Genomic DNA, 15,763 nt, shown 5'->3' with positions numbered 1-15,763 from the left:
CTATCCATTTTCTTAGCCACTTATCATCACAAGGAATGCAAGCTTGCTTGAGCTAACCCAGCAGTCCCCAGGCAACTGGTGAGGTACACCCTGAACTGGTTGTCAGCCAATTGCAGAGCACAAAAAGACAAACCACTCATTCTCACAAACATCCCTGGGGTGTCACTGTCTGCCTGTCCACCCAGCTCATTCTCTCTCACCTACCTGCCCAGCTGCATTCCATTCAATCAGTTGCAATCACAATCAGGTGCAACCAATTACCAGCCTAGTATATAAATGTACTGCATGTCCCTGCCAGATCATCTTGGTCTCTGTGCCAAGTCTTTTCATGTTCACTGCTGTTCTGCAAGTCTGGATCCCAACCCTGCCTGATCCTGACTACTCGCATGCCTGCTGTTAGGGATGGCAAAAATGAAACAATAGAACGATGTAAATATTTGATGATTCAGAAGGTCAATCGATCTTTTGGAACGTTCGAAACATCTCCCACTGAGACATCTGATGGCTGGATATAAAATATCACATATCACATCCCTAACAGAACAGTGTCGTCAATGCCCCAAGAAGGAAAGCATTATAGATATGGAATGGCCTACTGTATATATTTAGATTAGATATATTTTAGTTAGGGCGGCTCGGCAGTGGTTAGCATGTTCGCCTCACAGTTCAGGGACTCGAGTTCAAATCCACCTTGGTCTGGCCTTCCTGTCTGAAGTTTGTATACTCTCCCCAAGCCCCTGTGGGTTCTCTCCAGGCACTCCGGCTTCCTCTCTCATTCCAAAAACATGCATGGAAGATATACTGTATTGGACATACTTAATTGTCCTAAGGTGTGGTTGGGTGCAGTAATGCTTGTTCATCAATGTGTGGCCTGCAATTGGCTGGCAACCATTTCAGGGTGTCACCTGCCTAATGCCTGAAGTCAGCTGGGATGGGTAGCACCAAGCCTGTGACCCTTGTTCGGACAAGTGGCTATAGATAATGGATGGATGAATATTTTATTTATATATTTTTGCTCTATTTTTGTTGTATTTTAAACATATGCAACAAAAAGACAGAAAACAACACCCCTATACCAGAATCATCGCTTCAATTTTTTTTTGCTCTCAATTTTGTCTTCCTACCCACCCCCTCACACACACACACACACACACACACACACACACACACACACACACACACGCACGCACGCACACACACACACACACACACACACACACACACACACACACACACACACACACACACATTTAGATTTAATAGGCAATTCCTTACAGTGTAATGGTAAGATTTTATTTATTATTCACTTGTAAAAAAGAGATCACATCATCATTGTTCAGTTACTGAGACAACTCTGACACCGAAACTCGTGATGGAATGCAAAATGCAAAAACAGTCACGTGACATCATCCTTCTGACACAGACCTCAGAGCAATGTTCTGAATTAAGCCTCAGTACTTACAAACTAACTCACACTTTTTTTGCCATACAGCCACTAAAGCCTGCCCTCCCGAGCTGTCTGCCTTGCTTCTGACCCTTCCTACACTTGATCGCCCATACAGCTGTTGTCCCAGTAAAAAGGCCTGCTCTGCCTGCCCGACTATGATTATGCCTGTCCCCCATTGGACCTCCTCCCCTGGCTGGGTTTTGTTTACCTGCCTCTTGTCTTACGTGTTTAAGCCAGCCTCTATTCTCACCATGCATATTTTTAGAATGTGGGAGGAAACTGGAGTACCCAGAGAAACCATTCAGGCCTGGGGAGAACATGCATTCTCCAAACAGGTAGGCCAGAGCAGGAAGCAAACCCATAACCTTTGGATTGTGAGATGGGCATATGAAGCAGTTTGTCACCATTCTTACATTCTGTATAACCCTTGAAGGATGTTAAAGCAACTGGAATGACATACTGTAGCTACACATGGTCTGGACACCATAATCTTTATTTAATCAGCATGTATCTCGTGATGGATGATAAAATGTCCCAATGTCCAGACAATATTTGTGCAGTGCATTTCTCAGCCATAATGACACGTAGAACAAAACCAAAGATTTTTAATCATCCATTCAGTGAAAGGATCAACAACTGATGGATCTCTCATGTCAATGTAAACAAGTATACCCTTTGCCTTTTGGCTCCAACGATGACTAATAGCACACATATAATGAGTGACCTATTATGTGACAAGTTAGCCCCACACACTTCTAATTTGAAAATCGGTGTAGGTTGTCTTTCACAGTTTGACGAGTTTGAAATCTTATTCGTCAAACAAAACAGTCCCAATGGTAATAAAATTTCAGTTACATCCACCAGCAGTACTAATTCGGAAAGCGCTGGGAAGAAATTGACATTGTAGAAAATAGATTTTAAAATTTGATTGGACCAAAAAAAAAGAAAAAATCCACAAATACACTGCAGCAGTAGCACAGCAAAAGAAAGGGTATGAAATTAAGTATTTAGAAAAAGACTTATATAATATAAATGTAGTGCCTGCTTGCTCAACCTGACTTACCACTACTCCTACTGAGATAACCGGTATGATGTGTTTAGCTAAATGCAAGCACCCATAGTATATCCATCAACTACTCTTTAACAATTGATTGCATTCAAGTCAGTTTTTTTTTTCACTTGGCCTCTGCAATATTTGTTTAAGGCTACAGTGTGCATCTGATGAAAGAAACCATGTGACCCTGTGTCTTAACGAACAGCGAACTGCAACACCCCCTCACACATATACACACACACTCACACACACACACACACACACACGCACACACACACGCACACACACACACACACACACACACAAACGTGTGTGCATGCAAACACCAGCATGCTGCAATGGGGGCTCATACATATTCTAGTCCTTCTGGGCTGTAGTTCCAAAGAGGAAACGAATGACTAGATTGCGTCTACTCCAGGTCTGAGCCAAAAACGTTTGAAAATTGTTACAATCCAGCAACTTTGCTGCATTAAATTGTACATTATGTACTGTATATTTTATGCCATCTTTATTTCACCAGTGATGGAAACTTTAGCCCCCCTCCAAATCCCTTAAAAAGAAAAAGAAAATTGCATGAAAAGAAAAAAAAAATGCATTACAACAAAGGAAATAAGTACTTGACTATTTGACCCTTTAGCAAAACATGGTGGCAAAACCTTTGTTGGCAAGCGCTGCAGTCCACTTCTAAATAATCCCACCAAAAATTACCGTCCAATTTAGCTTTTTACTGATGGTTTCATAGCACATTGCAGCCTTGTGTCAGTCAACAATTTTGTTCCTGATTTTTTATGGATTTATTACATTTAGTTTTCAACATTACTGTATACCGTATTTAGAGTTGACTGCTATTCACGAATTGGGGCCAGGGCGGCATGTAGAGCAAAACTATACATATAAGTGACACTGTCTTTAAGATTTGATTGAGATACCTGTCTGACCCACTTGAGGATAGATTTTCATCCATGCGGCCCCTCAGCTAAAATCCCTGATCGAGTGGTTACACATTATCATTTGCATCATCAAGGGAAAAAAAACAAACAAACATTGCTGTTTACATTAATAACGAGGCCGTGTGGAATTTTAGGCATACCCTGCATAGTTTAATTCCCAAGATCACTAAAAGTGTAAAATGGTATTACATTTAATTATTATTAATGTGGTGTAAAACAAGATAAATATCACAAACAGTTGTCGATCCAAGTGCAACTACAAAAAAACAAGCACATTATTATGTGCATTTCTCTATTATAATTTATTAATATAATTTTGGACGTTTGATGCACAAGATTCAAGATGGAAAAGTTAGACAAGGCAACAACACCCGGTTTACTACAAGTCCCACAATGCACTTGGATGAGGAGTGCGGAACTGCTGTATCATTTACTTTCGTTTTCAGTTTTAATGATGAGTAATTGTACATTTCTCCGAGCGTCGAATTTCAACCAGTTGTGAGCATTAGTTGTATTTGTTTCAGTGCACGCCAACTTCAAACATCTTCATTCCACTTAATTCTGAGTAGGGGGGGACTTTAGAAGTGATATGGCCACGATGGATATTTGCCCCAAGTCGAAGCAGCAGGTAAGTTTGGGGCTGTTTTCATATGTCTTCTATACTGTGTATGATAATATATACTGTGTATAATAAGGTTGAACATTTGAATCCATTTATACACAGCAAATTGAGAAGCTAATGTATGGCTAAATGAAACTAAACAGCCACGCGGCATAGGGTTATGTAAGGTGAGCAGGAAGAGCAATGAGCTGTTAAAATTGTGAAATGGGAGTCTAGACCTGCTACAAATGAAGATATTTGTCATTTCAGGTGGATGACTTCTCAAGTAACCTCACCAAGGAGGTAATGAACGGAATTCAGTAAAATGCGTTTTCCTTGGACTAAGAAACACAACTTTTTTTTTCTCCCATGTGTTCATAGTGATAGTGGATAATCTTACTCACACACACTCCCCCTGGACAAATATTAGCTATACTCATTAGAACTGACCTGTAGTAGCAATTTGTGAAATGATCTGAATTTTGTAATTTTATTTTCTTTATTTCCCCCCTGTATGGAAAAAAGGCAGAAATGCTTGTCTCAACGTTTTTCCCTCAGAAGATAGAAGAGCTGCAGGTTCTACTGAAGGTTAGTGTTCTCATGGTAGGAGAAACACACACAAAAAAAAACAAAAAAAAAACAAAACATTTTTTGTCCCCCTCTTACGCACAAACCTTTCGTCTTACGAACAATCCAACATGCCGGTCAGTGTGTCCGCACTATTTTTTTCGCTTTGCTGCTGGATCAACAAAAATAACTTTTCTCGCATGTCACGGAAATGCCGATATGCTATTGATCGATTAAGGTCACAGTCACGGTCTCAATCACAGTCTCAGTCACGGAGATGCCGTTATGCTATTGGTCGATTAAGGTCACAGTCACGTTCTCAGTCACGGAGATGCGGATATGCTATTGGCCAGCGTCACGTCAATCACAGAAATGCAGATATGCTTTTGGCCGAACGCCCTCATCTAGCTTGATGGCACAAGCTGGTCGGTGTGTTGTGAAGACTTTGCAAACTTTATCTGTTAGACATAGCTTCTAAAATTGCTAGTAGCGGTAAAGGAAGAAGTAAGAGGATGATATGTTTTAGCATTTCCGTGACTGTCACCGTGACTGAAACAGTGACTGTGACATTGTAAGAGCAATAGCATATCAGCGTTAACGTGTCATGCGTGAGCAGATGATTTCGTTGAAGTTTTGTACGTACACATTGACTGGCAACGCGTGATGAAATCATAGGTACCATCACGTATTTACACCCATATTTAAAATAATTATTATAATCTACTGTACAGTTAATTTAATTAACATGGATACACAAAGGATAAATGACATTTTCCTCTGGGGCGACGTGACTTGAGCTGAGTGGAGACGGAGGTGAGCAGAGACCAACCCGCAGAATTTAATTATTTATTTTCTTAAACAAGAACTTTTCTCAAACTAAAACATATCACCGGCGATTTCCTTCTCTTTAATCCATAATAGAAGAAGCCTCTCCATTTTGTTGTTGACTGAGGTCCGTCCCCTGGCAAGTAAAGTCTTGCCCTTAGAAGATTGCCGAGCGGTTACAGCCATACTCACAAGCAAGGTTAACTATGCATGCGCCTCCTTCGTATTTTTATCTCCTGCTTGGTTTTTATTGTCATCATCCTCTTACTTCTTCCTTTACCGCCACTTGCAATTTTAGAAGCCATGTCTAACAGATAAAGTTTGTCTTCACAACATTCCTTCCTTCCGTTTTTCACTCATTTTCTCTCCTTCCCTCCATCCCGACCAGCTGTGCCATCAAGCTAGATAAAGGCGTTCGGCCAATAGCATATCGGCATTTCTGTGATTGACGTGAGGCCGGCCAATAGCATCTCCGTGAGGGAGACCGGTACTGTGACCTTAATCGACCAATAGCATATCAGCATCTCCGTGACTGACTCCGTGACTGACACCGTGACTGAGACAGTGACTGTGACATTGTAAGAACAATAGCGTTCAACTTTGCCTTGATGCGCGTCAACTTCTGTTTTAGTTGACGTACTAAAGCGAAAACAAATGTACGAATACAATGGCCGGCATGTCTTATTGTTCGTAAGACGGAAGGTTTGTGCGTAAGTGGGGGACAAGAAACTCCGTGGTCCACGCTCGTAAGTCGAAATGATCGTAAAAGAGGGTGTTCGTAAACTGGGGGCCGACTGTGTATGTATATATATATATATATATATATATATATATATATATATATATATATATATATATATATATTTTTTTTTTTCCCCAAAAAAAGTCAAATTAATATTCTAATAATCCACTGCTAAAGTGTTTATAGGTTTAAAGGTTGGATGGCGCTGAACTTTTTAAATTTTAACGAGAAAAAGACTGAAGTCATGATCTTTGGTGGTGCTTAAAAAATCCATTCTTCTGTTTTTCCTCAGAAAGACTTTCATGACTTGCTTGTAGAGTTTGTCTTCGTGTTTCATTTCTAATAATAAATCCTTTAGTATTGACATGGCACCAATGCTTAAAGTCGCATTGGTCCATTTTGCGTTTTGCTCATGTGGCAAGTCATTTAGATTTATGAGATAAAGTCACAAACTACCCACATCAAGTTTTTGATTGCTATTGTTATCAGACCTCTTTCACTTGTGATGACCGGGCATCCCTGAAGGCACCATTGGATATCCCCATCCCGGATCCTGCCAAGGAGGAAGGCAATCGCAAGAAGAAGGATGTGGAAGAAAAGGAGGTACATAGTGGCTATGTTATAAATGTTATATATTGGGTTTAAAAAAATTGTAAAATTTGTCATCTTCAGCAAACAGTCACTACACTGGCTGAATGTAATTGGTCAGTACGAAAAAAAAACAAAAAACAGAACCAACAAAAATATACTCTACGCTTTCTTTTGTTGTAGAAAGCAGTGAAGAAAGACAAGGAGGAAGAGGAGGACTCAGGTGAATACCTTCAAGTCAGAATGCCTTATTAAACAGTTTTGTAGCTGTATGGCATTTTATACTCGGCCCAATTTTTTGTTGACATGCAGTGCTACAGCCAAAGCGAACCCAAGTTAATTCAGGAAATGTTTTGTGTCTCAGGGCCTCCTTGTGGTCCCATCTGCTGCAATGAGCTGGTGGAGGCACTCCTTAAACAGGTCAAGCCTCAGATCCAGACACTGAAGGAGAAGATCAATATGGTCAGTACCAACCCCTCTTTGAATCTCCCATTTTGGTAGTTTTATTATTTTGCTTGTGTGATTCAAAAGGGTATTTTTTTTTAATGATTAAAAAAAAAAGTACCGTAATTCCCCAAATATAAGACATACTTTTTTTTCCCCAAAAAATGAGGGCCGAATGTATGGGTGTCTGATAAACGGCAACTTCAAAATAAGATTTTTTTTTTTTTGACACCATTCGAGGAATTCAGCATAAGATGAGTTCTTAAGCACATGTGCAATTTTATATCAGAATACGCCGTATTGTTAATTAAAATAATTACCGTAATAGGGCGAGCTAGAGGAGGGGGACATCAGTTGGCTGGTAGCATCAAGTGCAGCTAACAGCGGCTCATGTTAGCTGAAGTTGTTATGGGATTATTTTCAATAAAAGACAGACTGAACCAATGTCCAAGTCCATCCATGTTCACACACAGGAATACAGTGATCCCTCCTACTTCGCGGTCTCAGATATCGCAGTCTCAGTACTTCGCGGGTTTTGCCAGGAAAAATGAAAGATTTCAAACTAAAAAATAATTTAAAAAATGCGCAAAAAATGGAAAAAAAAATTGAAAAAAAGCAAAAAAAGTACATTATACAGTACTGTATTCATCAAATAACTAAGTAATATTAATTAATAACTATGTTAAGAATTCTTCAAGCGTTAGAGTTCGTGGTGTTTGTTATCTTATTTTGAAATGCATGCTTTTAATTTGTCGGGTCACGTTTTCCGTTTCCTGTTTTACGTTCTCTGTGCGTCATTCGGCTCGTTACGGTGACGTAGTGAATGTCAACGTAAGCTCATATTCATAGTTTATTATCATTTATGTTGATAACGCACGCTACTGCCTATGTTTAGTAAGCGTTTTGTTTATGTGTTCGTTTATGTAGAGGTTGCACATTATAGTTAGTAGTTGTAGAATGTAGATAGTTGTTGCTGACCCGCTAATGTCGGCTAAAAATACAGTAAATTCATAGATTAAAGTTCGGCAAGTGTTTATATGTTAGTTTACTGACTTTAACATCGTTATTGATTTATTATTCAACAGATACTACATGATACACCATACATGAGCCAAAATAAATGTGAAGTTCAACGTGATGACTTGTGTACTCTTTCACCAGAGTCTTGGTCCTGAGAACAAATTCTCAACAAACTAAGTAATATTCGTAATTTAATGAATATACAATAATGTTAATAAGGATAATGTAATGTCAAATAATAGGAGAAAGGAAATAAAATACGCAAAAAATACAAAAAAAAATATTGTTTATGGTTACTGCGGCTATATTGGGACGTACATAGAAATCTAGGAACTGATACCCTACTTTGCGGGTTTCAGACTTCGCGGGGGGTTGACACCCCCCATTAACAGTGAAGTTGGGGGGAATCACTGTATTACTAAAACTGAGACAAATAAGATGATGTCCCCAGCTGATTCAATGAAGAGTGACCGGTTAGAGAACATGGGAAGGTAATCCATTTGACTCGATTATTAATTGTGGTCTTTTGGCATTTACAATCAAAAACTGCTGCTCAACTTAGAGCATTTATGGTCAAACGAACTCGAACTGGCAGGGAGTATGTGTAATTTTTCTCATGCGCCCGTGGATGATGTAGGGGTATTGCTGTAAATGCAGCAGTTAACACTCCTCCTCCTGCTGTCCGTAGCTATAACAGACATGGCGACTTCCGCAGGAGTGCCACCCCCCATGTAATATAATTTAATGATAACTAGACCTACAATTATATTTAAAACATGCTGTTGGTCGTTAAAAACACATTTATTTTCAAGATTGTCTCATTTATGATAATTTAATTTCTTCATTTTTGAATGAAAAACGGTCTAAATCTTACACTGTGTAACTTTAATTTAACACGTAACAAATATGTAACTTCTGGATATGAACGTAAGAAAATATGAAGAGTTTACTAAAAATGAGGTCTATTCTGTTTTGCTGTAGTTTTTACATTATTTAACTAGAAAATACCAGAATTTGACCCCAAAATCAAGGGTGCTTCTTATACAGAACACAGGAGCTATTTGGGTAAATACAGTAATACATTTAGTAATTATCAAAGGTGAACACAAACCAATGTTTTTTTTTTTTTTAGGGTTGGGTTAAAGCTTCATTCATATTGTGTTTGTGGAACATCAATTCAAGAACAAAATCCACCCGTTTTTGTCCCTCTCAGGGGTGGGCTTTTTTGCCACTGACTGGTGACTGAATCACAGTCACTCAGGGGTGAGGTATCGACCAATCACTGCTCAGCTTAAGATTGTCACATGTCAAAATTCAGAAATAGTGAGCTGTGATTGGTATATCCATGTGGGGTTTGCATTCTCCACGGACTCGCATGAGTCTTCTTCGAGCATTCCGGTTTCCTCCCAGATTCTCAAAAATATACATGGTAGTTGTATTGGACATACTAAATTGTCCTTAAATCTGATTGTGGGTCTGAATGGTTGTCTGTCTCTGTGTGCCTTGCGATTGGCTGGCTACCAGTCCAGGGTGTCCCCTGATGGCCAGAATAGGCACTAGCAAGCCATTGATCCTAGTGAATATAAGCAGCTATAAAAAAAAAAAAAAATGGATGGATGAATGGATCAGTACTTGTATAACTTAAATGTAATATTATTATGTATTCCTTTAGGTGACCATGTGGCTACAACTTCAAATTCCCAAAATTGAAGACGGTGATAACTTTGGAGTTGCAGTGCAGGTCAGTAACTTATTAGAAAGTTGAATGAATCACTTTGCTGTCGCTTTTGCTTTTGGATACTTGTGCGTGAGTGTGTGTGTGTGTGTGTGTGTGTGTGTGTGTATGTGCGCGCGCACGCGCGTGTGTGTGCATGTTTTTGTGTGTGGGTGCTGTGATTTAGTACAGGCTCATGTTTGTTAAAGTATTGTTGGTTTCTGTTTTCTAACAGGAAAAAGTGTTTGAGATGTTGTCTAGTTCACGCACAAAGATCGAAGGATTCCAAACTCAGATTTCAAAGTAAGTATGCCCAGTAGCCCAAAAAATAGACTTTGGACTTCAAGTCATGATGCGTACGTCTCTTTTTGTGTGGAAGTATTTTAGGGTCATACAAATACTGTACATAAATTTATTTACAAATGTATTTACAATTGTATTATTTATATTTATGTATAAATGTATTTATTCATAAATTTATCATGAATACGATTTTAATGTTCGATTTTAATGGTTGCCAATCAACCCAAAATGATCTTTCCTTATTTTATCTCTACAGATAGGTTTCAAGGTCAACATTTTTGGCTACAAGGAATCCAATACAATAGCCTTTGAGTTTTGCCATAAGTTGGGAATTTGGGAGTTTGGAAGTTGGGAAAGAAGGGAATTTTCGAAAACAATCCGTGTAGCCCAATAATGCGTATGTGTGCTTCTGAGGGGGCCTGAGTGTGACCCACATGGACCGTGACTTTCACACGTACGTCTTCTGTGATGTCAGACTATTGAATAAATAGCCCTCGTGCACACACGTACGCATTACCAGGCTACACAGGCTATTTTCACAGCATTTAAACCTCAATAAACTCGCATCAGCAATTAAAACTTGTCATTATACGTGATGCTGTCAAAACATTAAAAAATGGATCATGATTTAAAATAAATGCCCATGATATTTTATGAAGTCCAATTTACAAACTGCAGTTTAATATAAAAAGAACATCATTTTATTTCTTCACTATTTATTAAATATGAACAAAATAAAATAACACAAACATATTAAAGCTGAAACAATAAATAAAGAAAAGGCTTGCACTCACCAAAATAAACAGCGGTCACAATCGATCAGTCTTTTTGATATCATGTCATGACCTGTGGGGTTGGCTGTGTTTATGTTGTTTATGTTGTTTTGCCTCCCTCTTCAGGCGTTTTTAGGTAATTGCTCTTATTTTCTGGTCACCTCAAACTGCCTGCACTGCAATGCGCCATTAAAATGCTGGTCTACTATTGGTTGGCCTCACGGTGTCACTAAGATGCTGACATGCTAAAGATTTGATCGAGTGCGAGTGCTTAGAATATCGTATTTATTGTGCATTACAGTGCTTAATTCAAAGATTAATTGGTTCCCAAAATTGCTAGTGATATTAAAGGGCGAAGTAAGAAGATGATCTGTATGGAAACGAAGCTGGAAATAATCAAGAAATATGAAGAAGGCTAGGCTAGACTACCCTTGCTAGGGATTACGGCCGTAAGTAGCTCAAGTTTTGTTCATCGTTAGAGACATTGGAAATAAGAGTATATTTTCGTTGTGCAACTTGTTTGTTGGCATCATTATCTGATTACGTATTTTATTTTTCTAGTTTTACGGCGAACTAAAATAATGGTCAATGGCCATTGTTCGAATAAAACAGAGCAAAAGGAAAGACAGTCTGGTTGTTTGAAACGTCGTTTTCCAGCCATCAAGTTGGCGAAAAACCCGACTCTTCGAAGTGAGGACGGCATAAAGATCTTGTACAAAAGTTTATGTTTGATATACAGTATATATGATTGTATTTATAATATTATGATTGTATATATTATTTATGTGCAGTGTGTGCAATATTCACTAAATTAATCTACCAATTAAACAATGGGAGACAGAATGCTGTTAAAGAGAGAATGTTGCAGTTGGTAGACGATTTAAAAAAATATATATACAAAAAAAATTAAAACTTTCATATACCATCTTATTGTATAAATATCTGATGTTATGACCTGCGGCTTATATACTGGTGCGAAAATAAGGTATATATGATTTTATATATACGATTTTGATGTTTTTTACTTTTTAGCTAATTGCCATTGGTTTCTATTGCGATCATACGACAATTTTGCCTGATGATCCCATATAAAACTAAAGATGTCTTATTTTTTCAGATATTACAGCGAGAGAGGTGATGCAGTCGCTAAAGCATCTAAAACACCACATGTGGTCAGTTGTTCATTTTTTCCTGAATAAGACTCACTGCACTACAGGAACACGTAAAACCCTTTCATTTCAAAACATTGTTTGGGAACATCATGTTGTTGCATTTACTCTGCAGGGAGACTACCGAGAGCTGGTTCACGAGCTGGACGATACTCAGTACTTGGAGCTCCGTCTCATGGTCTTGGACATCTGTGCCACATATGTAAGAGCTGATATTTCTGGCTGCTTTTTTTCCACTACCACTTTCATACATTCCCCGTATATTCCCGTATTATTGCTCACACATGAAGTAGATATAATGGGAATAATACTGAGAAGTACATCATCGTGTCAAGTGGTATATTGATTCCTTTACTTAGTAACAGTAAATGACTGGGCCCAAATATCAGAAACAGATCTCAATATTAATGCAGCACTGACAATTATTATTACAAACATTGTAACATTGTAACATTGTAACTTTTATATATATATATATATATATATATATATATATATATATATATATATATATATATATATATATATATATATAATTTTTTTTTTTTTTTTTAAACAAAACATGCAGTTGTACATTTTTTGGGGGCTCTGGTGTTGGTGAGGGATCTTAAATAATAAGGCATCAGGGGCATATTTTGTTTGCTATTCAATAAATTTATATGACGATAACATTTTGTGAGGGTTATGAATAATAAGAGACTGGAGAAAAGGCAAGACTGAGTAAAAAACAATCGAACGGGAGAACGCACCAGGGTCTTCCGATGATCTCTGGCTCTCTTCTTCGTTTTTGTTACAAAGAAGGCGGTTTCAAGTTTCACAGTAATACCATATAAGGAAATGTTTACGTCTATGTTTGTGTGTGTGTGCGTACATGCCAATAGGTCTGCTTGGAATGTGCATGGAATGTGTTTTTAAATGTCACAATTATTTCATCACATGACTTCATCTGAACTGGAATTTAATGAAATGCACAAAATTATAATGTTTTTTCTTATTATTACTTCATTAAGATGTTCTAGGTATTGCACCAAAAACAAAAGATGTCTCCTTCCTCCACAATTTCTGCATGAAAACGTCTTATTTCCCTTTTGGACCTCCACTTTTTTCTCACCAGGCCAGTCTTTTTGACATGATCAGCAAGAACTACAGCAAGATCAAGAGACCCCGAGGAGACTGCAAAGCTCTCATCTACTGAAGTGCTGGTCTTACCCCAGTCAGGCGCATTTGGCACTCTCCAAGATCAAGCAGTAATGTAATACGCTGCCATTAATCAAAAATATTTTGGAATACGTTACCAAATAAAATTTATTGCAATCTTCTTTTACTTTGGTTTAGCCTGAATATATGTTAACGTAACGCATGTTAGCTTTTCATCTTAGTGATCATGAAATTTCAAAGATTATTGCTAATTTTTTTAGTTCTTCATACAGTCTTTATTTGAAACATCATGTGACATGTCTAGCAATGTGGTGATGCATTTTGATCAACTGCAGATGCAGTTGGTCAGAGGCAAAGTGCTCTTATTTCTGAAAGTGTACTATAGAGGGGAAGTTGATGTATTACCTAACAACTCAAAGCCAACATTTCGAGTTATTTAGCAGTGCTACAAATATTTTAGGTAAGTGATTGCAATCGTAAAAATAAATGAATAAAAATACTGTGGAACAGCCCTCATTATTAAATGTTTTTTTAATTTGAATTCTTGAATAATTGAATTCACTTATAGTTGAAATTGTCAAGTTATAAAAAGTGTATATATATATATATATATATATATATATATATATATATATATATATATATATATATATATATATATATATAATATATATATATATATATATATATATATATATATATATATACATATATATATATATATATATATATATATATATATATATATATATATATATATATATATATATATATATATATACATATATATACATATGTATATATATGTATACACACAAACACACATATTTTCCGGACTATAAGCCGCACCAGCAAAAATTGAGCAAAAAACATTTTTTTTGGCATGGATAAGCTGTACTGGACTATAAGCCGCAGTTCTTAACATCAGATCTTTACGCAAAAAGGATGGGATATGAAGTTTATAATTTTGTTTTCGTTATTTTATCTTTTTGTTATTGTCTGCCAACAGCAACACTCTCTCTTTAACAGACTGAACATGCCTGCAAATTTAGCACTAACATATTGATGCAAAAATGGATGGATTATGTTCAACATAACACAACAGCATAAATAAAAAACAAATAGCAGTTCAAACTCAAAATGAATTCTTCGATAGCATCTTCTTCTGTCTCCCAATATCATATTGCTAGATTATTTTAGTGAACACATTGCACATAATTCATACATACAATTATAAATATCTAAATACAATCATATTTACCTTATATTGTATCGAATTTACACTACACAAACTTTTATACAGAATCTTTTTCAATGTAGACATATTTTTTAATAATATTAATTTATTTTTAAAACTCTTTTCGAGTTAAGCCAATTTCATGGTTGTTCCATAAACTGTCACTTTAAACAGATACACACATTTGTTTGACCGAAGGATTGTCTCCTGGTGGCTGGCAAAAAAAACAAAAAAAAAAAACCCACAGATAAGCCATACTGGACTTTAAGCCGCAGGGCTCAAATTGCGATGAAAAAGTTGCGGCTCATAGAGGTCTGTGCGTCCCTCCATGGACATGCCTCCCCGGACCATCACCAAACCTGTCATGTTGAACAACGTTGCAGGCAGCAGAACGTTCTCCTTGTCTTCTCCAGACTCTTCCACCTCTATCACAGGTGCTGAGGGTGAACCTGCTCTCGTTTTGTGAAAAGTACAGGGCGTCAGTGGCGGACTTGTTAATTCTGGTGTTCTTGAGCAAATGCCAGTCGAGCTCCAGGGTAGTGAGCACAGGGCCCACTACAGGATGTCGGGCCCTCAGGCCACCTTCATGAAGTCTGTTCCTGATTGTTTGGGTAGAGACATTCACACCAGTGGCCCTCTGGAGGTCATTCTGTAGGCCACGAGCAGTGGTCAGCCTGTTCCGCCTTGCACAAAGGAGCAGGTATCGGTCCTGCTGAGGGGTTGAGGACCTTCTATGGCCCTGTCTCTGAGAATAACCACCAGTCTCCTGAAATCTCCTCCATGTTCTGGAGATTGTCTTGGGAGACACATTAAACCTTCTTGCTGCAGCACGTGTGGATGTGCCACCCTGGAGAAGTTGGGCAACCTGTGCAACTTCTGTGGGGTTAAGGAATCACCTCATACTGCCAGTAGAGATAATTACGCAAGCCAAAATCATCATGAGTGGAAAACCAGCCAAAATAGATCAAGAGGGAGAAACTTAAAATGACCTACACATGTAAAACCAGTCTTGTTTTGAGGGTTTTCTAATTGTTGCCCCCCAACTGCACCTGTTGTTAATTCCATGAACACCAATACAGCTGAAATTCAGATTTAATTCAATTCATGCCAGGCCCAATAAAAAAAAAAAGTGTTCCTTTAATTTTGGTGAGGTAAATGGACTTTCACTTAT

At 37.7% G+C, this 15,763-nt stretch overlaps 1 protein-coding gene across 1 annotated transcript; it reads left to right on the top strand.

Moving 5' to 3' along the window:
• Nucleotides 1–3,864: 3,864 nt before the first annotated feature.
• Nucleotides 3,865–13,896, top strand: psme1 (proteasome activator subunit 1). The gene is made up of 11 exons (XM_088402370.1): nucleotides 3,865–4,079; nucleotides 4,323–4,355; nucleotides 4,578–4,640; nucleotides 6,676–6,789; nucleotides 6,958–6,997; nucleotides 7,139–7,236; nucleotides 9,911–9,979; nucleotides 10,188–10,255; nucleotides 12,146–12,200; nucleotides 12,313–12,399; nucleotides 13,312–13,896. The coding sequence occupies exons 1-11, from the start codon at nucleotides 4,041–4,043 to the stop codon at nucleotides 13,390–13,392; spliced, it is 747 nt and encodes a 248-aa protein (XP_088258496.1). The 5' UTR covers nucleotides 3,865–4,040; the 3' UTR covers nucleotides 13,393–13,896.
• The last annotated feature ends 1,867 nt before the right edge of the window (nucleotides 13,897–15,763 follow it).

This window comes from Hippichthys cyanospilos, chromosome 19, assembly GCF_059441005.1.
Source record: "Hippichthys cyanospilos isolate Australia breed blue-spotted pipefish chromosome 19, RoL_Hcya_1.0, whole genome shotgun sequence".
Lineage (NCBI taxonomy): Eukaryota > Metazoa > Chordata > Actinopteri > Syngnathiformes > Syngnathidae > Hippichthys > Hippichthys cyanospilos.
Note: the sequence above shows the minus strand (reverse complement) of the source record. Positions and strands in the feature narration are given on the sequence as shown.

Coding starts and splice junctions, on each gene's coding strand:
- psme1 (XM_088402370.1), top strand. CDS start 4,041: ATGGCCACGATGGATATTTGCCCCAAGTCGAAGCAGCAG. Junction 4,080..4,322: donor GCCCCAAGTCGAAGCAGCAG/GTAAGTTTGGGG, acceptor TTGTCATTTCAG/GTGGATGACTTCTCAAGTAA. Junction 12,201..12,312: donor CATCTAAAACACCACATGTG/GTCAGTTGTTCA, acceptor TTTACTCTGCAG/GGAGACTACCGAGAGCTGGT.